Source organism: Hippocampus zosterae, chromosome 9 (genome assembly GCF_025434085.1).
Source record: "Hippocampus zosterae strain Florida chromosome 9, ASM2543408v3, whole genome shotgun sequence".
Classification (NCBI taxonomy): Eukaryota; Metazoa; Chordata; class Actinopteri; order Syngnathiformes; family Syngnathidae; genus Hippocampus; species Hippocampus zosterae.
Window position 1 is genome coordinate 15,789,042 of NC_067459.1, and position 21,976 is coordinate 15,811,017.

General features: G+C 40.6%; 2 protein-coding genes across 6 annotated transcripts in view; one reads left to right on the forward strand and one right to left on the reverse strand.

Moving 5' to 3' along the window:
* Nucleotides 1–784: 784 nt before the first annotated feature.
* faim2b (Fas apoptotic inhibitory molecule 2b) lies at nt 785–6,901 on the forward strand. 3 transcript variants are annotated; one of them, XM_052076230.1, is made up of 12 exons: nt 785–907; nt 2,816–2,864; nt 3,061–3,128; nt 3,224–3,288; nt 3,829–3,882; nt 3,966–4,016; nt 4,109–4,148; nt 4,261–4,298; nt 4,397–4,484; nt 5,074–5,169; nt 5,354–5,407; nt 6,182–6,901. In XM_052076230.1, the coding sequence occupies exons 1-12, from the start codon at nt 821–823 to the stop codon at nt 6,329–6,331; spliced, it is 840 nt and encodes a 279-aa protein (XP_051932190.1). In that variant the 5' UTR covers nt 785–820; the 3' UTR covers nt 6,332–6,901. The 3 variants fall into 3 exon arrangements, with proteins under 3 accessions (XP_051932190.1, XP_051932192.1, XP_051932193.1); XM_052076232.1 differs by lacking the exon at nt 785–907 and adding an exon at nt 2,029–2,200; XM_052076233.1 differs by lacking the exon at nt 785–907 and adding an exon at nt 2,029–2,200 and having other exon boundaries at nt 2,819–2,864.
* A 762-nt stretch (nt 6,902–7,663) lies between these two features.
* LOC127607666 (RNA-binding motif, single-stranded-interacting protein 2-like) overlaps nt 7,664–21,976 on the reverse strand; it is a 32,346-nt gene continuing 18,033 nt past the window's right edge. For 2 of the 3 annotated variants that reach the window (XM_052076224.1, XM_052076223.1), the window contains exons 3-13: nt 20,560–20,618; nt 19,894–19,985; nt 16,522–16,679; nt 16,366–16,445; nt 16,168–16,277; nt 16,014–16,057; nt 14,616–14,847; nt 14,413–14,523; nt 14,085–14,165; nt 13,230–13,317; nt 7,664–12,812 (exon numbers count right to left, since the gene is read on the reverse strand). In XM_052076224.1, the coding sequence (XP_051932184.1) occupies nt 13,237–13,317; nt 14,085–14,165; nt 14,413–14,523; nt 14,616–14,847; nt 16,014–16,057; nt 16,168–16,277; nt 16,366–16,445; nt 16,522–16,679; nt 19,894–19,985; nt 20,560–20,618 (1,048 nt within the window). In that variant the 3' untranslated portion in view covers nt 7,664–12,812; nt 13,230–13,236. The remainder of the gene's footprint in view (nt 12,813–13,229; nt 13,318–14,084; nt 14,166–14,412; nt 14,524–14,615; nt 14,848–16,013; nt 16,058–16,167; nt 16,278–16,365; nt 16,446–16,521; nt 16,680–19,893; nt 19,986–20,559; nt 20,619–21,976) is intronic. The other variant, XM_052076225.1, reaches the window with a different exon arrangement.

Consider the following 21,976-nt stretch of genomic DNA (forward strand, 5'->3'; position numbering starts at 1 on the left):
CTTTACTTCTGGGTCTTAAATTATATGAAATTAATTCAATTAATGCCTTGATCCATGCCAAGCCACTACAGGACATCCTATATATTCTGGTGGATCATATTTCACAACACGGATTTAAACGGGCACCAGGCATAGCTACAAAGCCAAAAACGCAGCAGTTTGTTAAACTGATGATGAAAGGAATACCCAACAAAGTAACACAACACAAATTTGTGACCATGACTTCTTTTTACCAGGACAAAAACGAGATTAAGTCAATTTTAAAATGCAATAGAATTTGATACTGTCTTTTGGTGCCATCTGGTGGAATGATGGTGACAGTGCATGCAGAAACAAATTGTACAACGCGTGTGAATTCAATGATTGTTAATAAAACAACCACTATTCGATGTGCACACCAAATACTTGGCTTGTATACACAATAATCTAAACACACACAGCCATTTTCTTTACACAACACATTATTCAAACAATGAAGGCAAATTTGGAGGCTAATGATTACAATAAGATGAGTACAGGTAAGAACAAAGAATGCAATGACAAACAAGTAAAAAGTGTCCGTATCTGACTTACACGTTCGTTTCTATAAGCTGTCCTATGTTATTACAATTGATATCCGTTTCAACTGCGATTTTATTCTTGAACGGGACGGTGCTACGCGCTAGCAAGTCACTGTTATTAACAAATTTCTCTGCTTGCTGCTGTAGCGCCTCAGTGACAACTACGACATCCAAAAGTCCGCATGAAGTTATTGTAAAGCAGTTCGGGAACGCTATTTGTTGTTAACTTAAAGTTTGACATAAACAAGTGTTAAAATGCAATGATAAAATGCAATTACATTACGGCAGAAAAAAGGAAGTGGGTGGTCGCCAACTTCCTGTTGTCTGTTACTATCATCGCACAGATGGTGAGTCAACAATTTGTTTAGAAAAAGTAAAAAAAAATGTAGGTCTGGTAAAAGATGCACTTATTTCTTTTGGAGTCGTTGTCACAAAATGCCGTATGCACAAATCAATCAATCAAACAATCAAGCAAGCAAACAACCAATCGATACTTGCAGATTTACACATTAAAAAGAATTATTTCCTTTTTTCCTTTTTGTCAATATTTGTCACTATTTTTTGCTTGTTCTTGTTTTTTTCTGCCATTTCTCCACGGTTGTTGTGTAAAATGTATATACTGTAGAAGGTTTTTCATCATTTAAAACATTTATTTGAGGTTTAAACAAGTGGCTTTTTTTTTTGCAAAGCATTACAATGGGCGTCCTGATTTATGGATTTTTGCTATTCGTGGGCCAGCCCAGTCCCAGTTTAGGTTGTCGATTTTTTTTCTTTTGAGACACTCGCACATATGTGACACCGTAAATTGGCAGTTTTCCCATCAGAAACACATATTTGTATTTACATAAGGGGAGATGTAAAGCTAAAGGAGGGGGTAGGGGATTGATTAGTAAATCTCATTATCAAACTATGTGGCAGTCAAAAGAGTATCATAATGTTCTTAGCTGCCATCTCATTAGTCAGCTATTACCAAACCAGGCTCTTACTCAAAGCATTGGTTCACCTGGATGAAGATGGAATTGAAAAAAAAGGATCATGTTAGTCCTATACAGCCCAAATGAACATTGTCTGTGGCTTCTTTACTTCCACTGATGCATATTGTGTATGCTTTCGTTCACAATGTAAATACTAATGATATAGTCAATGAAAATGCACCCCCTAATTTTGGAATTGAATAAATCTAATCATCCAGTACATTCAAATTTTGAAAACATTTGAGTCTCTGTGTTTTCCTCTTGGATGATTCAGTACCTTTAATGAAGGAACAACACACTTGTTTAGTAAATGCAAGGGTACCGTCTGGCTTCATCTCAATGTTTCGAGACTACCTGTAATGTGCTAGAACAACCTTATTAAGAAGAGAAAGGGGGGTGGCTCGGGATCGGGGTTAGAGAGAGATTAACCAAATGGAGGATGGACAGTAAAGCTGCTGCGTAATCCGCACAGTCAATACAAAATCAGACCGGCAACAACTCACATACTTTGGACGACATGCTCGGCATCCAGTGAGGACCACAGAGTTGAGAATCTTCTGATTTTTGGATCTTTTTGGGAGAAAGAGACAAGCAACTTCACATTTTTTAAAATATCTTCCTCCTCCTCATCATCATCACAAAGGCAGAACCATGAAAAAAGCAAAGGTATGTTTTAATGTTGAACCCCCAGTCATAACTGTCTAACCTTGCAACAAGATGGTTGTCAATCTATAACCGTTTTGAGGGAACATTTTCTAATCTGTTGTGTTTAAAAAAAAATTTTTTTTGATCGTACATTATTTACATTGCCGGCTTCCCATAGGTGGAGGGCCTTCACATCCATTCTAATACGTGAAACAAACGTGAAAGTCGTTTATGAGGTGCTGTGCCATGACTTCCCAAAAAATAATCAGTCAAATAGTGACTTGGCATTGAAAACATCTTTTATCTCAATATGATACTGGCTTTGAAGTAAGCGTTCATTCAGTCTATAAAGCAACACTGAAATGATGTCTGGACAGCCGTGTGAGGGAAACCATAACTATGATAAGATAAGAAACCCTTTATTAGTCTCGCAATGGAGAAATTCCCAATTCACAGCAGCAAAGTTATGAAAGGAAGAAGTAGAACAACAAAATATAGGAGCTGCTGGAAAGGCAGCCACTCTCTTGTGGCCTGTGATTAAAATTAGGTCAACACCCTTTGTTCATTGCAATCAATCCCTTTTACTGATTGTGTACGTTATGTGACGATGAAAGTGATTCTAACGTTGTTTCTCAGCAGGTCAACATGGACAATGAGCCACCGTCATACCAGGAAGCAACTGCGGGTAAATTACTGTGTTTTATTCCACAAAGAAAAAAAATGATATTTTTATTTGTTTCAGGAAATAATGTATAGGCAGTGTACTGTATGCATCTTTAAATTGTTGATGAGGAAAGTGACATTTAGCGCTTGCTACTGTGAGCTCCTGGTTACGATACGAAAAGACATTTTCATGAATGACAATATGTGTCTGTGTTCAGGCTATGAGGAGATGCAGGCCCAGTTTTCTTGGGATGACCAGACCATTCGGCAGACCTTCATCAGGAAGGTAAAGATTGTTTTAGCAGCAATCGTAATGCTGTGTTTGATAACGATGAAGAAAGTAGGGTAATGTGACGCGATCATGACAAGTGCTTTTTTCAGGTCTACGCCATTCTCATGGTCCAGCTCTTAGTGACCGTGGCAATTGTTGCCCTCTTTGCATTTTGGTAAGATCTCTTCAATAATGCATACTGTGCACTGACTGCTGTTTTTTGTTAAGGACACCTGCACATATCTAATGAGATCCTATATGACAGCTGTGTAGCAAAACATAAAAATACAATTTACTTGTGGAGTCCAGAGGGTGGAAAAAGTATGAAATGTAAAAAAATGAAACATAAATTTTCACTCATGGCAGCAGCATCAATTATGTAACCGAGCAATCACATGCTCATTATCAGAAGCTAATGCTGGCAAGTGCATCCAACAAAACTAATTGCAGCTCTGCTTACCATTTGCTTTGACCTAGTGTGTCAGACTATGAAGTCCAACCTTTGATTGAAAGTGGCAGAACTTCACCCAACTTCGTAGCTGAATCACGGGCAGAGAAACTCAGTGTGATGGCACTTATTATGTAAATTAGCAAAACTGTGATGTCCCAGCCCAACATTAGGGTGCCCCTAATGAAGTAGCCAGTGATTGCCATGTTGTTGTTGTCGTTGTTATTGTATTTGAAGCGCGCTGACTTTCTTCATTTGCCTTTGCAGCGCACCCGTAAGGTTCTTCATTCAGACTCATCCTAGCTTGTACATGGCATCTTAGTGAGTACAAATACATTGTTGCCCCTCACCTTGTACTAAAGTGTCCCAGTTTCTTAATCACATTGTTTGACTTTTTTGGACAGTCTCATGTTCTTCGCCACTTATATCGCTCTGTCCTGCTGTGGGGACTTGAGGTACCTCTACTTTTCAATAGGAATTAAGTAAAAGACCCAAGTAGTATTGAGCATCTGTGAATAAAAGTGTGTGTGTGTTTTTCTTTCAACAGGAGGCAGTTTCCCTGGAACATCATTTTATTAGTTCTCTTTGTGAGTATTCCTCTTTGTGAAAGCAGCACTACTATGAGTGTGCGGTGTGTGTGTGTGTGTGGGTGTTGGTGTGTGTACCCAGCGTGAACTATTGCTTTTTCTCCTCGCACAGACTTTAAGCATGGCCTTCATGATGGGATTTGTGTCGAGGTGAGTTCATATTTGGGTCACACAGACACAAATTTTTCATCGCGCGTTCTGCTTTATAGTAGGTCAGAAATATGCGACTAAGCTCCCTCTTTCTCCAGCTTTTACAACACCAAGTCGGTGGTGCTGTGTTTGGGAATCACCTCCCTAGTCTGCTTTTCTGTCACCGTCTTCAGCTTCCAAAGCAAGGTGAGGAAAATGCATACGGTACTGCCTATAGACAAATAGAGGGAGATAAATAGATTTTTTTTAAACAAACGTTTGTTTTCATTCTGACAGTGACAATATCCATTTTAACATTGAATTATGTGTACAGAATTTATTTCACATAACATCTAGCCATCCATTATTTGAACTGCTTTATCCTCATGGGTGTGCTGCAGCCTAACCCAGCTGATTTTGGGCAGTAAGTGGGTTACACCCTGAACTGGTTGCCAGCAAATGGCAGGAGACAAGCAACCTTTCACACTCACAGTCACAGTTACGGACAATTTATAATGATCAATTAACCTACCGTGCATGTGTTGGAATGTGGGTGGAAACCGGAGTACCCAAGGAAAACCCACGCAGGAACGGGGAGAACATGCAAACTCCACACAGGATGGCCGAGGTCCAGAATCAAACCATGTACCTCTGCACCACGAGGCAGTCGTAGTCTCCAGTTGTCTTAAGTGCTGCCTGAACAATAATAATAATAAGAATCCATGAAGAACTCCTTGTTGAATTATGAATTATTTGGATGTGGTTCAAAGCATTTTTCTTGTTTTCCTCTTTTCAGGTTGACGTGACTTCCTGTCAGGGCGTCCTGTTTTCGTTGTGCATGGTCATGTTGCTGTGCGCCATCACCCTGTCTATCGTCATCCCTTTTGGCTACGTACGTTCCTTACGAGACCTTCCCATAACATGTCAAAAATAGTTCGAAACATGATGCCGCCGTGTGTTAACCTGAAAGGATTAGCATCACAGATAATCTCGGCGAAGCGCTGCACTGTGTTACCTAAATTAGAAGCATGCTATCCTTCTTAACAGTGTTTTGTAATATCTACGTTGTCTTGCAGGTTCCCTGGTTACATGCCATTTATGCGGTCTTGGGAGCCATCCTCTTCACCCTGGTGAGAAGCATGTTAACTGTTTGAATTGGCCACACCCTCCTCCAAGACACAGCAAATCACAGTTCGATCACCAAAGTTGACAGTCCTGAATTGTCTTTGTCAAAATGTTGTACAAACACAAGCAAAATTGTATGGTTTACCACTAAGCAAATATGCCACAAAAAGGCTCATACACTTAAAATGATGATGGCCTCATCTCAATTTACTCAGTTACTTACTCAGTGTGGGCGCATTTTGTTATTTGAATGGCAGCAGGTGGATGCACAGATTAGCTGTATCTAGTGCCACCTGAAGGAAAGACATTTAATTATTCTGCCTGTCATATACAGTACTTTTCTGGTGTAGATAAATGAGTAAAGATACATTATTTGCAGTAAATAAGTAAAGTTCTGACCATTTGAGAGAAACTGGATAATTTCCCGTGCACACATCTCACTGCTGCAGTGGAGCACAGGCGTTCGCCAAGGCCCAACAGTGGGCTCTTTGCACATATCTCCCACACCGAAACCGAACTTCAGCTCAACCTTTTCCTGTTTTGAGAAAATTATCATTTTCGGGGTGGCAAAACCAGGTCGGGATAGTAAACCGTCCCACACTTTGTCTTTAGGCAAAGATGTGTCAACCCAAGAGAGTAGCTTAACCCGGTGGCTTAAGACAAATTCTTGGCCGGGTTTACTTTTTGGACGCGGATTTGATACCGCTGTCAGATAGTAGCGTTGGCATTTTGGCCGTCCATTTATTTTTTAAATCAAACTTTCCGTCTGTCCAATACAGTTCCTGGCATTCGACACTCAGATGCTGCTTGGGAACAAGCGGTTCAGCATCAGTCCAGAAGAATATGTCTTTGCCACGCTCAGCATCTACCTGGACATCATCTATCTGTTCAGCTTCCTGTTGCAGATCGTCGGAGGCGGTCGCGACTGAAGCGCCTCCCGTAAACACGCTTTAAGTATCTTCGCCGAACTCTTCTTCAAGCCAACAAGCGTTTTGTAAACTGACAAAACCACATCAACTTTTTACCGTAGTTTTGCCTTTGTAATCGTACGTATCAGCCTTGTGAGAATATGTGTGCACCTTTTATGGCTATTTGACGTAAGTGATTTGTGACATAATAGCTGACTCTAATACGCCTCCGGTTGGGCAGGATAAGGAATTACGGTAATCTGTGATGAGTTTTCCTTTCATTCCAAAAGTACAAGCTTGGCAGTGAGGACTCATGAATGTTATGCACAGCTTGTTATTTTCGAGTCTGAGTTACTGTAGCGTTCACGACCACTTACCTTATTCTGCGTGGCATCTTTGATACATGTTTTGACTCTACTGTGTTTTTCCATTCATGATGAGCAAGTGCATGTAGCAACATGCATAAATGTTAATGCCATCATAGTTGATGCTGTGATGTATGTATTAAAAGTGAAATTTAGTCTCTATTTTGAATAGTATATGTTCGTGGCATATACTGTTTTTCTATTTAAATAATGTGATGTTGAGATATTTTTTTAAAAAGCCTCATAAATTCTCAGTTGTGCATATTAAGACAAATTTTTGGCAAAAAAAGTGAGATTCAGTCAATGCCGGTGCTCGCACTTACACAAATGGACAGTTTTGAGTTTTCTGTTAACTGAGGCAGGACAGGGGTGCCCAAGGCCGGTCCTCGAGAGACCCTATCCAGCCTGTTTTACATGTCTCCCTCCTCTACCACATGTGGTTGAAATGTTCGGTTCATCGGCAAGCTTTGCAGAAGCCTAATAATGGTCCTGAACATATAATCTCCACACAGCTCGGACAGAGCATTTCACCACAATCTTGCCATTATTTCATTTTTACCTCCTAAAATATTGTTGAGTGTTAAGTTTTTGCAATGGAGAGAAAAATAAAGATAAATGGTAGACCAATCATACATACACTGGTGTCTTGACGCAACGGAATCTCAGTGATTATTTGTGGTCTAAAGAAGAAAAACATGTCAGCTACGACGATTACATTGGTATTGGAATACGAGTTCAGAACATATTTAACTCATTCTCTCCCAAAGACGTTTTAAACGTCTTTTCAGACTTGGTCGAGAATTGGCTGGTACTGAATGAGTTAAGGAAATTACGTCAAATGATCTTGCCAAAATACATATTACATCTCACTCACTTGGTAACTTGAACTTTCTGAAAGGTAGTAAAAAGAGTTTGGTTTTGGCCCTTTGTATGAAATGTTGGACTTAGACCTGATAACAATTTAATGTAGACCATCCACAATGACTAATCATTGGAACAAAGATTTTTATTTTAAAAAAAGTACAACGGACATTTTAAAATTCAAAGACAAAAACAAGAATCTCTTCTTAAATCAATTACAAAAAACAAAAACAAAAACAATTTTAGAAACTCTGGCACAGGAAGACAACAGTAGCCAAGTGGCTTTGCAAAATAACCAAATATCAAAAGCTCTTTCCTCTAACAAAACTGTACAAATGAGTTCTTGTATAAATAAAAAAAATGTTCACAAGCAGGAGGTGGGAGGCAACCGGTGCATTTTCAAAATCTTTGATTCAGTGTTTTTAATTTTTTGTTGCTGTAATGTTGCTGGCATTTTTACATTTTAATATGTAATGTGTACCAGTAATGATGGAAATGGTAGATTCCTCGTTATGATACCAAAACGAAAGATTTCGAAAATGCACACAGGGCGACAACCTACAACCTGTTGAGAAGTCCTGTTTTAGCAGCAAAACATTTTGAAGCTATGAAATAAGCCATCAGTCTCTTTAAGGATGACTTCTATCAAATTGTTTGTAAGTACAAAATAAGTGCATGGAGAGAAACTGTGGACCATTCAGCAGAATAGAGTCTGACACAATTCAAAGTAACTTTTCATGATGCGGCTTCCTTTTCCGGCATTGTACATAAACTGTAACGTTAGGTTTGCTTATAATTTGGTAAAAACTGTCAAATAAATAAACACTGCATTGTAACAAAGTAGTCATTTCATAGTTCCAAAATCCTTTTTTTGAATGTATGTGTGTGTGTGTTCATAGTGATTGCTAACACATTGAATATACCATTTCTCTCATATAGATATTTTCCATGACATACTCCTTCATGGCGCGATTGGTTCAGATGACGTGCTAGCGTCTGTGTGATCCGGACAGTTTATCAAACAAAGAATAAAAGTCATGAAAACACACCCACACAGGGGGAAAAAGGTGTCGGAAAAAAGGGAAAAACAATAACAAAAACTATGTACAAAATGTGCTCTCTCAATCTGCACAAGGTGCTCCTCCTGGAAGCCTGCTAAGCCCACTTTGTTTACTTGCACTGCAGCCTTCCTTCGCATGCTGTATATAAGCATAGTACTGTACTCCCCCTCCCCAATTACTTTCCAAGTGGAAACAAAACCACGTTGGATTCAGAGTGCATGAAAACGCCATTGCCCTCCTGAGTCATTCAGATAAAAGCAGTTTGTCCGGCTCGTTTTGCAAGTCTTGCTGAGAGCAACATACGAACGTGAATGTATGGGTGACGACAACATCTTTGGTTGCACAAATGAACAACAAATCACACAAAATATGTAAAAAAAAAAAAATAGAGTCAGCGTGTTTTTTTGGTGCCGCCTGATGAACAGCTTAGCTCCGGCCAACCAAAATTATGGTTAACTCGATGTCTTTCCAACAAGTTGGTTGCTGTCGTATGTAGTGACATTACTTGGAATTTGAGGCAGTTCACACAAAGAAAAGAATATTAAGGCTTTGCTAAAATTAGGATTTCCAGATGACTTTTGTTTCACTCACTAATCAAAGAAAGATACTTATGCCCCTTTTCCACATGCTAATATGAGCTTTGCCTGTTGCCGCAGTGATGCACACTACTTGATGTACGACTCAACCAACTTCAACGTCCTGCAGCGATTGGTTCCCTCAGTTTCACTTTTGAATAAAAACAGCCACATGCTGTGAAGTAAAGAGAGAGCCTTGTGCTTCTTTGTTCCTCGATTCGCACGTGTTTGTTGCGATTGATGTCTTTGAAGATACTTTTTTTTTTTTTGCAGTTTCACATACAGTATTTTGAGGTGGAATCCACCCCACCCGGCAGCAAGTCAAAGCCTTTCCTATAAACTGTGCAGTGGAAAACGGGCATGAATACCCTCTTCAATGACACTCATACGGTCTAGTGATCAATCTTTGAAAAGCCAAGAGGTTGACAGTTTGTAACGTGCGCATGAATGAAAACTTGTGTGGATGCAATGGCTTGTTGTATGGTCATAGCCTCATCTTGAGCTACGACACTGCGTCCGTATGAATGTTTCGAGTCAGCAAACAAAGTCAGGATTTGGTTTAGCTGTCCACTTGCAAAGGTTTAAAAAAAAACGTTTTTCTTTCTTTCTTTTTTTAAACAAAAAGGCTCAACAGCACAACAAAAGGAACAGAGACCCCTGTGAATCAAAACACGAGAAACCGTGATGTTGAGCAAGAAAACGTCAAAACTAACAACTACAAACTAACATTGAATGCTATCTCTCTACAGCTAAAATGACATCTACTTTGAAGATAAACAAAAAAATAAGGCAGGTTAGCTCAAAAGGTTTTCAAGTGACAGTCAAAAAGAAAAACTTACCAACAGAAAAAAACCCCAACAACAACTAAACAATCAATGACTCAAAATCAGGTGACAACAGCAGCATTGAGAAAAGACCTACAGCTCCCTTTGCAACCAATCACTCGGAAATCTTCAATTTTTATCTCATGTTACCTCGAATGAATAACTGCAGTCATTTCACCGACACACGTCCCCTCCTTGCGACAAGAGGACCAATTGAACGATACTTTGAAGAGTTGCTTCAACAAAACCGCTTAAAACCACTTCTCAACATGGGCGTGAGGAGCGTGAACAGGCGTCATGCTGATCTACAGCCCGCGTGCACCACATACACAGAACGCTGATCACATTAAAAACTCACAAAATGTGGAATCCTAGTCCTGTGCCCTCAAAACAGACCCTTTTGACGATGATGTTCAGACACCGTCTTCCTGGGATTGTCTCCAGCTCCGCAAATTGTAATGGGAATACAATGTAAATAAACGAGTAAAGCGTAAAGTGAGCTTCATGTTGTTATGTCTGTACTGTAATATACCCTGCAACCATGAAGAAAAAAAAGTCACGCTTATTCGAGAGCAGTGATTCCCAACCAGGGTGCAATGAAAGGGGTGCCGCAGGAAAATATCATTCATTAATAATAAATAACCTTTGTTAATTTCTCTATGCTAGCGACAAATAGGGATCGAGCCGTCTATGTACGTTATGCTAGTGACGTAATGTGATGACTTGACACAGAGTAAGTCAATTTGTGAGTCAACAGAGACGAGATCCCCATTATTTCACGGTTCAGACTTGTTTTTAGCCAAAAAGAGTGTTGGAAAAGCCGCTCTGTTGATAGCCCTTAGCCTGTTTCGCAAGCAACGACGCTAGCTTATTTGCTGCTGCTTTTGGTTCATATTTAATTGCTGAAGTTGTGACCCTCATTTGTGTTAAGATCCTTTACGTCAGACTATTTGCTACTTGTTTGTTTGAAGTAGAAAATTAACGTAGCCTTTGCCTGGTTAGCAACGGAGTTCGCCAGCAAGCCTTCTGTTGCTTTTGCGTTATATTCAGTTGCTGAAGTTGGGACCCTCAGCTAAGCTAAGATGTTACACATACAGTACATTTGACAATAAGGTTTTATCCAATCCAGTCCAATCCAATATATTATGCCACACGATTTGCGCTTTGTTTAAAGTGGAAAATGAACTATTTATTTGCTTCTATACGAGTCATTTTTAGTAGTGTGGCCATCAAGTGAGAAAAGACAAAGTGATGCCTTGTTCCGAAAAAGGCCAAATTTGGCCTTGTCGTGACATCAAAATCGAACAAAAATTACAAATTGCAGTTGAAAAGCTGCCTTCATGAGTGAAAAAAAATCTATGCTTTTACAGTCTTTAGGAGTGTTCAAGGACTCTTCATGATCTGATTTTCCCCTTTGAAAGTAAAAGCGATATTTGGTCCCAAAACTTGCAAATACGCAGTAGCCACTGGTCAAACTCATGTTGCCGCACTTTGCAGTAGCGGGGAGCTGAGGTGAAAAGTGGCTCATTTGCAGCTTCCCCACTGCCAAAACAGTCTGGCGGGTGATAATTGTTCTTAATGCTTGGGGCATTTTGACCACAACATGTCACGGACATTTTACCATATGTTTAAATGTGTCTCTTTTAAGGGAATTAGTAGTAGTAGTAGTAGTTTGACACAGAGGCACTCTGAGACTGTAGCACTAGGGTTCCTAAAATCATCAATAATAAAACGTTACTCATCTCACTTCGTATTACATTATTCATTTGTTTACATTGTATCCCATTAGTGAAAACAAGTAAAAGAAGGCTAGGGAAAGAAATAGTCGTCTGACTGTGAAAAGGGCCAATAGTACAATTCCCCAAAAATGTCAGCTTATCACTCTGTGGCTTCTTTGTAGTCTTTAGAGACCCTACTATTAAATAACGTCTTTTTGTTTTTTTAATAAAGGTTGAAATGGTTTAAAAAATTCTGGTGGAAAAAAAACCCCAGAAAAATAAGTCAAATATAAATAGAAATAATTGATTGTCTTTTGTTCATTCAGGCTTTAAAAATAGGAGTAGCAAGTATAAATAAAATGTGTTTCTATCATTTGTGCATGACTAGAAATCTCTGCAGCAGTTAGAGGAAGAAGTAGCTTTAAACGGTTTGCCTCCCGCGATTCCAATGACGTGACATGCAGCAAGTCTTTCTGTTCATTTTTTAAAACCTGTACAAACTGTTGCCCCACCGCTGCAAATAGAATGTCAAACAACAAACATCAGGAAATTAAACAGTTGCATATTTTACAAAAAAATAAAAAATAAAAGACACATTGTGTTTTAACTCTTTTCCTTGAATCACTCTGAAACATCCAGAATGCAATTTCCTTTTTTTTAAAATAAGAATTTGTTATATTACGTACATAAAAATAACACTCTGTTCTTTTTTTTTCCTCATCGCTAATTTTTCTCCTATTTTTTTCCCCTCCAACATTTTATCATGTTCCTTGTTGCAGTTATCAAAATAGATCAGATCTTCTCTGGAGAAGATTATTACCTCCTTTGGTAGTTCAACTTGTGAGCAGAAATGTTCAATGCCGCAAGTGTTGTTGTGTTGTTTCTTTAAAATGGAAAAAACAAACAAAAAAACAAACAAAGAAACACACACACACACAAAACACAATTTCACTCTCTCTCGCATACATGTACACACGTTCCTTTTGTCATCCATGTTCAAGTTCGGATGCTTGGTAACGGTATAGAGCAGAGTTCTTGTTTAGCTGAACCCTGATTGGTTGGATTCATCACATGGCCAAGGCCCCTACCCTCATGGCGCTGGAAGAAACCACAGAAACACAGAGAAACGGTCCGATTAAATATTGATGCATAGTTGAGTAACTTGACATTTGGAACTCAGATTGGACCTTGAAATTGACCTTGCGGATCACGTGACTTTAATTTTCCTCTTGAAATGTAATCTCAAATCTTCTCTAAAACTTCAAATCTTCTCACAGTGGAATTTGGTTGTTATGGTTTCTGGAAAATTGACGTGAGCTAGGCCTTTTCCTCAGTGTTATAACGAATAAATAAGTCTAAATGAAGAGCACTTCATGTCACCAACTACCCTTCCGAATGTGATCAAGAAAAAGAACTTAGTTTTGCCACGCCACTTTGTTGAGCACTTGGCACAGGCAGATAGTCGTTTAGATGTTTTCCACTGAATTACAATGTGCCATGTGTCAAAATTCATACCTTAGCTTCACTTGGTGTGTTGGTACGAATAGTTTGTGTGTTCTGTGGGAGTTTCCATAGCAACCTGTTGCTGTTGACCACCGTTCTCCTGCAAAAAAAAAAGGACAAAGGATTTAATAAGCTGTTTGCTGACCTCTTCAAAAGAAGACTTTGATGTTTACAATACACTTCAGGGCCTTCGTTTTCACCCCGACGCTGTTGACCGCTTGCTACCACCATGCCGCTCCCCATTCATAAATATTGCCCCCCCCCCTTGACGGCGCCGCTCATTCTGCAGGTTCCCACCACCATTTACATTGAATTAGATCATTGACGACGTCCCGCAGGCACGGACGGCCTCATGCAGAGAACTGCCGGGATGCTTTCATTCAGCAGTTAATGTTGGCTCCTTCTTTGAGTCTTGTTTTCTTTTCATACATTTGAGAAACGCGTTGAAAATGGACTTGTAATGGGACTAAATGAGAAATACAGATACCTTATGTGGGGGCGATATAAAGAACATTTTGCCTAATGAAACCAATTGTGCAAAACATCAGAGCTATAACGTACTCTAAATGTGTTTCTCACTGCTCTGAAACATCAGCTGTGAATACACAAAATAAACCAATCATCCCCATTTTGCATGTTCAGGACACAAATCAAACCAGTAAAGATAATCCAATCCACATTTTCTTCCTTTTGTAATATTAAGGAGTGATTGATTCATTTTGTACCATTCATTTTATACCGTTACAAATATATATGGTGTACTATAACACGTATACATGCATTTATGTCACTCACATACATAAGAGTATAGTATACATGCATTTATGTCACTCACATACATAAGAGTATATACCGGTACATAAATACCTCTACTGGGACATTGGAAGGAGGCACTGGGGTGTACTGGGGGATGTAGGTCCCCTGCATAGTTGTGTTGGCCGGAATATACTGTGTGGAAGAAAACAAGAGGACACAAAGTTAAAGATAAGTACTTTAAAGGGAGCATCATAATTGGAATTTTTTTTACAAAATCTCAAAATGAAGGACCCATAACTTAGGTGTCCTCAAAATCACTTGCAATAACAAAAGTCAATATTTTGAATTTAGTTGGTGTTAGGATAATGGAAAAAATATCACCCCTGTCATAAAAGCCTGTGAGAAACACTTCTTTATACCACCGAGATGATGTACTCACTGTTCCCGTGCTGCCCAGGGAAAGGTGGCTTAGCTGCTGGGCGAGAGGTCCCATCATAGATGTTGGCTGGATGGACATAGCGTGATCCATTGCTGGGGTAAGAACTGTACCCTGTGGATGCAATCAGAATCTGGTGAGTAACAAGACCTACGCAAGCGAGTGTCATGCTCAAAATGACGGAGATGTAAAGAAAAGCCACTCACAGCTGGTTGCATGAGGTATGACTGATGGTGCATCCAGGACGGGCTGTGCACCTTTCCGTGAAGGAAGAATGACAGTAGTTGAGACTGTGTATTAGATATATGGGAACGTGAGACAAAAATGTGAGTAAAATACACCACCTGGTAGGATGAGACAGGAGAATGCATGTAAGGTGAGAGAGACGTCTGGGCGATCATACGGTTTGGAGCCAGGCTGTATGGTGAGGAGTAGAAGCTGTTGAATAGAAGGAGGCAAAAACATGAAGCACATCCGCTTCTGCGCTTTCTTACACTGAAAAGTTCAGAGAGAAGTTAAGCAATTCCCTTGTCACCCCCACAGCCTGGGTTCAATTCCCGGTCAGGGAACCAATTGAAAAGCTCAAATGGAAATTAGCCAGTCTGTTATTTATAATGCTTACGATACTAAACTAAAATTAACTGCCAAAGGACTGTATATTGTCAGTTAAACGATTTCATGAATGCCAAAATGATCGAGCACACAGCTGTGGGGCCTTTTCTGCCAGATGCAGAAAAATGTCGGTCTTCTCCAAAATGATCCCTAATCTTATCCTGCCTTAGCTACTCCCATACACGAGGAGGGTGGGGGCTTCACCCAGCCCGTGTGTGACTCCACCGTCTGGACTGTATTCAAGTAGGAAATTTGCCAAAACGTGCCATTCATAGCGAAGGGCAAGTAGATGCAAGGAGAAAGGTTATTGCAAAATAACGGCTTTGTTAAAGTCACCAGTTTACATAGAAATGCCAAAGAGGCCTAATCTAACAACGCCTACACATCCCTACTTGTTTGTGCCACAAAAATATATCAGCTTGAAGCCTCCTCCAGCTGGAATATATGACACTCAGCTGATGTGTTATGGAAAGCACCGAGACACACTAGTCGCCAGTTAGCTCACGAGCTCACAAGCTTGGGTGTAGGATGAGTAACAAAGTAAATGACTCATAATTGCGGTGGCTAGCCAATGACGAAAACAACGTGCTCACGCTGTTAGATGACGGGTGGAGGAGGAATCATACTGGACACCAAAGTGTGTTACTTGACATCGTTTTAGCCAAGGCAGAAAAATTAGTTAAAAAATAAAATGGTGAAAAATAATGTCTGGTTGTATCTCCACAAACCAATACGATCAAGTTCTCAGTCTTTGCAACTGTTTTCAGCACTCACCTTCAAACTTATAACAGTATTTAGAAGCAAATATCTGAATTTACATTACACGGTCTTCCAATGTTGAGGCTGTATTTTAAAAGTTGTACACAAACCAACGAAGTAAAAAACATAACGTCAACGTCGCAGCAGGGGGCAGCATTGTAGCAGTTTTGAGGTGCTGTTTTTTTTTCGTGTAGGTTGGTACTGTTTTCACTCAGGCCCTGCATACCACTCACCCATTTTGTAATGCTGTGGGGTCATACGCAAGCGTCATTCCTCCCTGGGAAAACAATGTGGGATTCAGAACCACTGAGGTCATGCAAACAGCAGTGCATTCAGCTCAAAACGTTTACTAGCAGAGAAAAAAGTTCAAATGTGAGCGTGACTTACCGTCTCGCCGTCTCTGGCCCAGGGCCTTCCGTTGGGGAGGTACTTTCCCTGGTTCTGCCTCTTTTTCTGACCCCCGTCTGCAAACTTACATAATAACGGCTCTGTGGGCACTGGGAAAGCAAAAGATCAAACAGTTGAACAAAGGCACCAATAAAAACAATGTCAAAAGCAGGTACAAAGAAAACAAATTCTACACACCTGGCACTCCTGGTGGAGTCTTGATGAATTTGCCATTGAAATGTTGAATAATGGCCTCACACTTCTCTGTGGACTCCATTCTGGAATAACAATAAGTAAAGAGATAAACATACTCCCACACATTTTCTCGTTATGATTTGAATTGCTGTGTCTGACCTGGCGAATCCCACACCGCGGCTGGTCCCGTTGGCGTCTCGCAGAATGCGGGTAGAAATGACCTGGCCAAAGGACTTGAGCATGCTCTCCAGCTCTTGCTCGTCCATGGACACCGGCAGGTTGGAGATGTACAGATTGGTGGGGTCCTGCTCCTGTTGCTATTTGGGAAGTGGCGGTTACAAAACACATTTTTAGTTGACATATTCCTTCATGCGCCATGTTAAATTATGTGCAAGGAAAATCCCCTGATTAAACCCCATTCAGATCGAGGTCTGAACGAGAAGGGCAGAGTTCCTCCAAACTTGCACGGCTAACAACAGAGATATATATGAAAAGTCTGGTCAGAAGATGATGGCGCAAAAGATGACAGTGCCGGGGGGTAGCATTTGCATTTGCAAGTCAAAACAAATTACCAAAATAAAAGTGAAAACAAACAAGTCATAGAGCTCCGTTTTTGGGAGGCTTCCCCTAAAGGTAAAATAAGGGGCGGTTTTATATCAGGCAAGGCAGACTTCAACTATTTTAAGATAAGAAAATCTTTATTTGTCTCACAATGGAGATATTAGAAGTATCTTTAAGCTTACCCCGAGTGTTTACACATCGTTTGTGTCTCCTTGTCGCTCCAAACATAATTGAAGGCACTGCAGCCAGTGGGAGAGTGCTCGCTGTACACAAAGTGTGACTGTGTGTGTGCGTTTGTGTGTGTGTGTGTGTGTGTGTGTGTGTGTGTGTGTGTGTGTGTGTGTGGTGGGGAGGGTATTTACTACCTCTGTGACGCTGCCCGCCCCAAAACCAAAATGTAACATTGTGTAATATAAAATTAAGCTGTTACAACTCCATTTGTCAAGATATTTATCGCCTTGATTTATTTGGTCATTCTGTGACCAATAAAAGGTAATAAAATTAAGATTTTTAAATATTTTTTTGCCCTATCCCTGATCAGCAAAAAAACACCTTAACAGCTCCGATTTCCGATCACATGACGGGTCGGGACGTCTCGAATAATTTTGATCTGTAAGGAGCGTACCAATTGTGCATTTGTAGCATGTGTATTGTCACATGACTATTGGGGTCTGGAATGCTCAGGAAAATTTACTTTTGCAACATGCCCACCCATATAAGTAGGGCTTGGCTTCCTCTACACATGTCTAATGGAAAAAGTCTCAACGAATAACTCCTCAGCTCATCTTTTAAGGGTTTCACTTCATCTCTTTCAATGATACTGCATTAGTGAACTTTTTAAAGCATGAATACTCCATTCCCATGATTGTACCAAGTACCGTCTTGAAACATTAATCTTTTGCAAAGTAGATTCGGTAATAATGCCCAATTCGAAACATTTGTCAAAAATCTGTGTAAGTGTAGAGTGTAACCCTGACTCATTTGTCACTTACGCTAGTGGTGCATCATTGACTTTACTAAGCTGTCTGCCACTTATAAAACTCTGAACGCACTCATTAATATACTCACACATGCAAATAAGAATTTGTCAATGCGCACACTGTGGCAAAATGTTATCTCATTAAGAAATATTGACAGCTGCGCGTGCATTAGAGCAGAGAGATTATCCTCGCACATACAGTTCTGGGACTTAATTTTTGTGGCGCTTGCCGGAAAGTGAAACCGTCTGAGACTGCAAAGGAAGACAGGAAGTCAGGCATGAAGTTAGAGAGTTCACAGAGCAACAGAAGCCTTGCAACTGGGAGCAAAGAGGCTGGGCTAGAAGGAGGAAGGGAAAACGTGTAGAGGCAAGGGGAGGGTGAGATGAATGAGGGGATGAATATTTGGTTCTGGAGGAGGAAATGACAGGATAGGAAGGAGTGGGAGTTTTGACTAATATTAAAGCAGGATGGCTGAGAAGACGATACAGTATCATCCCAAATACATAATTCTTTCATCTCTTCCTCTCTGCCTAATGATTACACTTATCCAAAAGCGAACAACGTTTCTAATCATGGCTGACAGATTCTGTCATGTAAAACAATTCCATTTCCAAAACTGAAAACGCGATTTCCAAAATCTTGAGTAACGACACCAGTGAGCACAGTTTCTTCTGCAAGTGTTCCTGTTTGATTGTCGAGTTCAGTTGTCCTGAACTAAATTGCTGATCGGGGTCGCTTCTATTGTCTCCCAAGACATATATATTATCTCAGCGATTCTCATCACTCTGGGTGCGGCCCTTGAGCAATAACCCGACCGTGTAGCAACACAGTGGCAGACTGCTGGAGGTCATTGACGAAGTGTAATTGTGCAGTGTGACAAGCTGAACAAACAAAACCAACTCCCTTTTCATACGTATTTTATTTACCCATCGCTTCTGCTCATTTCATTCGCTCAAATACCAAACTTGTGGCACGTAATACAGTTGGCGCCAGTCTATTCACTGTGAGCGTCGTGTGAGGAGTGTCGCTTGATGTTTGCCCCATTTGCACAGGGAGGGACTGCAAAGTAAAGCTCCTTGTTTTAATTGTGTCATTGTTCCCCAGGCTCTATGAAATTGTTTTTGCTCGCCCTGCACACGGGAGGCTGCGGTAGCCCATTTGGAGACCAGGTGCACTCTGTGTACATTTAGGAAAGGGTTTGGTCCATTTTTTTGGGGGAAAATACAACAAAACAAGCCACGCTGAAGACAAAATGGTCGATAGCAGAACTTTTTTCTGTTGTATTAATATCAGATTCTTCTGACAAACTGAAGTCACCCAGTAGCTTTGAGCCAGCTGTGTATATTTAGGCTTTTATTGTGGTGATCAACACGACCGCTAAAGCACAAACTTGTCTGGGTGAGTCACGTTGTGGTATCCAGTTGCACTTATCTGGTATGGAGATGCATGAAGTTAGGGTGCAGATCATTTACAGTGCATAGGGATACCCTGGTGTTACTTTACAGTGGGCGCAGGGAGGGGGGCGGGGACTTCGGGGTGAAGTGAATTCAGCGCGGGTGTCGGCCTCAGGCCTTGGGTCCAGACACTGGACAATGCCAAGCCATTGTAACTGCCCCATTGACAGTGGCTTTAGTGGCACCCTCCCCTGTGTTCCCTCAATGGGGAGCCGCAGAGCCAGGGGGATCAGCTTAATGGGCCGACAAGAGTTGCTTTGACTGCAGCAGACACCCGCACAAAGAGCTCTGGACAAGCGCTACAACGGGAGCAAGTTAGCAACGTACACGAGCAAAGAGAAGCTGGCGTGCATTAGAGAGACACTTGTGAGGGGGCAAATGAAGACAATAAAACAGGGCTCGCTCGGCCCTTACGCGTGACTGCTACTGTAAATAAAACACTGAGGTTGTCAAGTAGATTGGTGAAGATATTATAGCGGCTTGTACAGCTACAAATGAAGCTAAGGTTGGATTTTAAAAAGTACATGCAATCTTACTTTGGCCATCTGTGCCTGGACGCCACTTGATTTCAGAGCCGTAACAGCTTTCTGAGCTGCTGCTGGACTGTCAAAGTCCACAAAGCCATAGCCTGTCAAATACACACATGCACATCAAGACACTCAGCAAAATATTTTTTTTACCTATTAAGGCCTTGTTCCAAAATCAAGGTTACAAGTAATGGCAGCTAGCTAGCAAAATTGGAAGAGGAGAACACATATGACCTTAAAGGTTTTTTACACTTATTCTGGACCAAGGAGTATCTGAAAATGGGATGGAGTGGATGTTTTCGCCACTTTAGTACCTAGCTAGTTCAAATCTTAGCTCTCAGCGTGTTAACGTATATACCTCCACAAAAATCAACAGTCTTGAATTTTATTTGAATGTGATTACGTTTAGCTGACGCTACTGCTCTTGAAACAGATTTTGCTTTTGTTTAAATGAGACCGGTAATGTTAAATTGTTTGGATCGGATTGCTTTTTTTCCCCCCCAAGTTAAAAAATGTATTTTAAATAATGATAAATAATTGGTTGTTTTCTACGTTATTCTAAAGAAAAAAAATCTTCAAGTGTCCATTCCATTTTCGCATACACTATCAACCAGTTTGCCGTCTTCAAAATGTGCTGGCCTTAGGCTTAATGATGCAATTCGCTTGGCAACTCACCTTTACATTTGTTTGTGGTTTTATCCAAGATGGCTTTGGTCGACACAATCTTGCCATACCTTTTCAGACACACACAGAAACAAAAACATCCTGTCAGTGACTGATGACGAGGAATCTGCTCCTTCCAGATGCATAACGATCCTCTCACACTTCCTCAGAGTGCATACCAACATAAACACACATGCATGGCTTTTACGTCACAGACAGCTATGTCCACATCCACCCTTCCTTCACGGGGAGGATTTCTGGCTTTGTTTTTGACAGGTGCACGCCTCCCAAGACTAAAGACAATTTGTCCCAAACACCTCACCCCGAGGCAGTTCTCCTCTTGAGTCTTGTCACAATCTGACTGGGTTTTTAAGTAACATAAACATAGACATAAGGTATGAAGAAACCACTGTACTCCCCCGGTTTCAATAAAAGACTGTGACCAATGAGACGGAATATAGACACAAGCACTTCCAGCATGATTCATATTTTGTGTGGAGGCTAATGGAGAGTGTATCCACTTTACAGTATAATAGACGATCCCTTCCTGGCTGTTGTATTTATCCAAAGCAGGAGGCTGGTCTTGCTTCTCTTTGGGCGACGTGGTGTCTGGGCGGATTGTAACCTGATGCTTCACCCCTCCATTTGGCCTTCCTTCCCTCACTCGCCCTCCTCCTTTTCCACCCTCACATCACAGAGCCCAGCTGGGTCCTACACGCTTGCCTTCTCCTGGTGGCCAGATGATTTGGATGTGTCCCATGTGTCTCTTGCCACCTCACTGTGGCATTTTCTTGTACTACTCGGTGTCACAGCTCCATGTCTTTGGTTTCCTCTACTTAGACGTCTAAGTACATTCAAGCCAGCCACAAGGCATTCGGTTACACACACGCTGTTGCAAGAAAGCGTGACACTATACTGTAAAATCCTTTCGGGAGGCGTTTATATTTCATCGTCATCTGTTTGTTTAGAATTTCATGAAAAGCCATCTGACAGCTGTATGTGGTGCCTGACAGAACCCACTGACCATTAGGTACATGTGAGCATCGTCTGTGCCAATGTAGATTTTTATTCAGCCTATCTTCTTGTTTTGTTTTGTTTCTCTTTATTCTATTAAACATGACATTTTCTTACGGACAAGTGTCATTTCAGAGCACTTAACCCCAGAACAGGTACTTTTCATTATCGGTACTGTATTATTAATCCAACTTGTAATTGATGACATTTTAGATCTGTTTAAAATGTTTTAAAATGTTATTTTGCCTCACGCTGGCCAAGGGAGTTTGTAGATTTCGATATGGGGTACGCATTTAGAGTATTTACACATATATATTTTAGTCAGAATGTGATTTTTTTTTAATTCACAAATGTTTAAAAAACATTATTGATGAATGCAATACTAATTAGATTCATTAAAATAATGAAACGTCGA

Bases quoted from the DNA above. Each gene is read 5' to 3' on its own strand.
- faim2b (XM_052076230.1), top strand. From the start codon at position 821: ATGATAAAATGCAATTACATTACGGCAGAAAAAAGGAAGTGGGTGGTC. The intron at 2,865-3,060 runs GTAAATTACTGT...GTCTGTGTTCAG, and splicing joins ATACCAGGAAGCAACTGCGG to GCTATGAGGAGATGCAGGCC. The intron at 4,485-5,073 runs GTGAGGAAAATG...TCCTCTTTTCAG, and splicing joins TCTTCAGCTTCCAAAGCAAG to GTTGACGTGACTTCCTGTCA.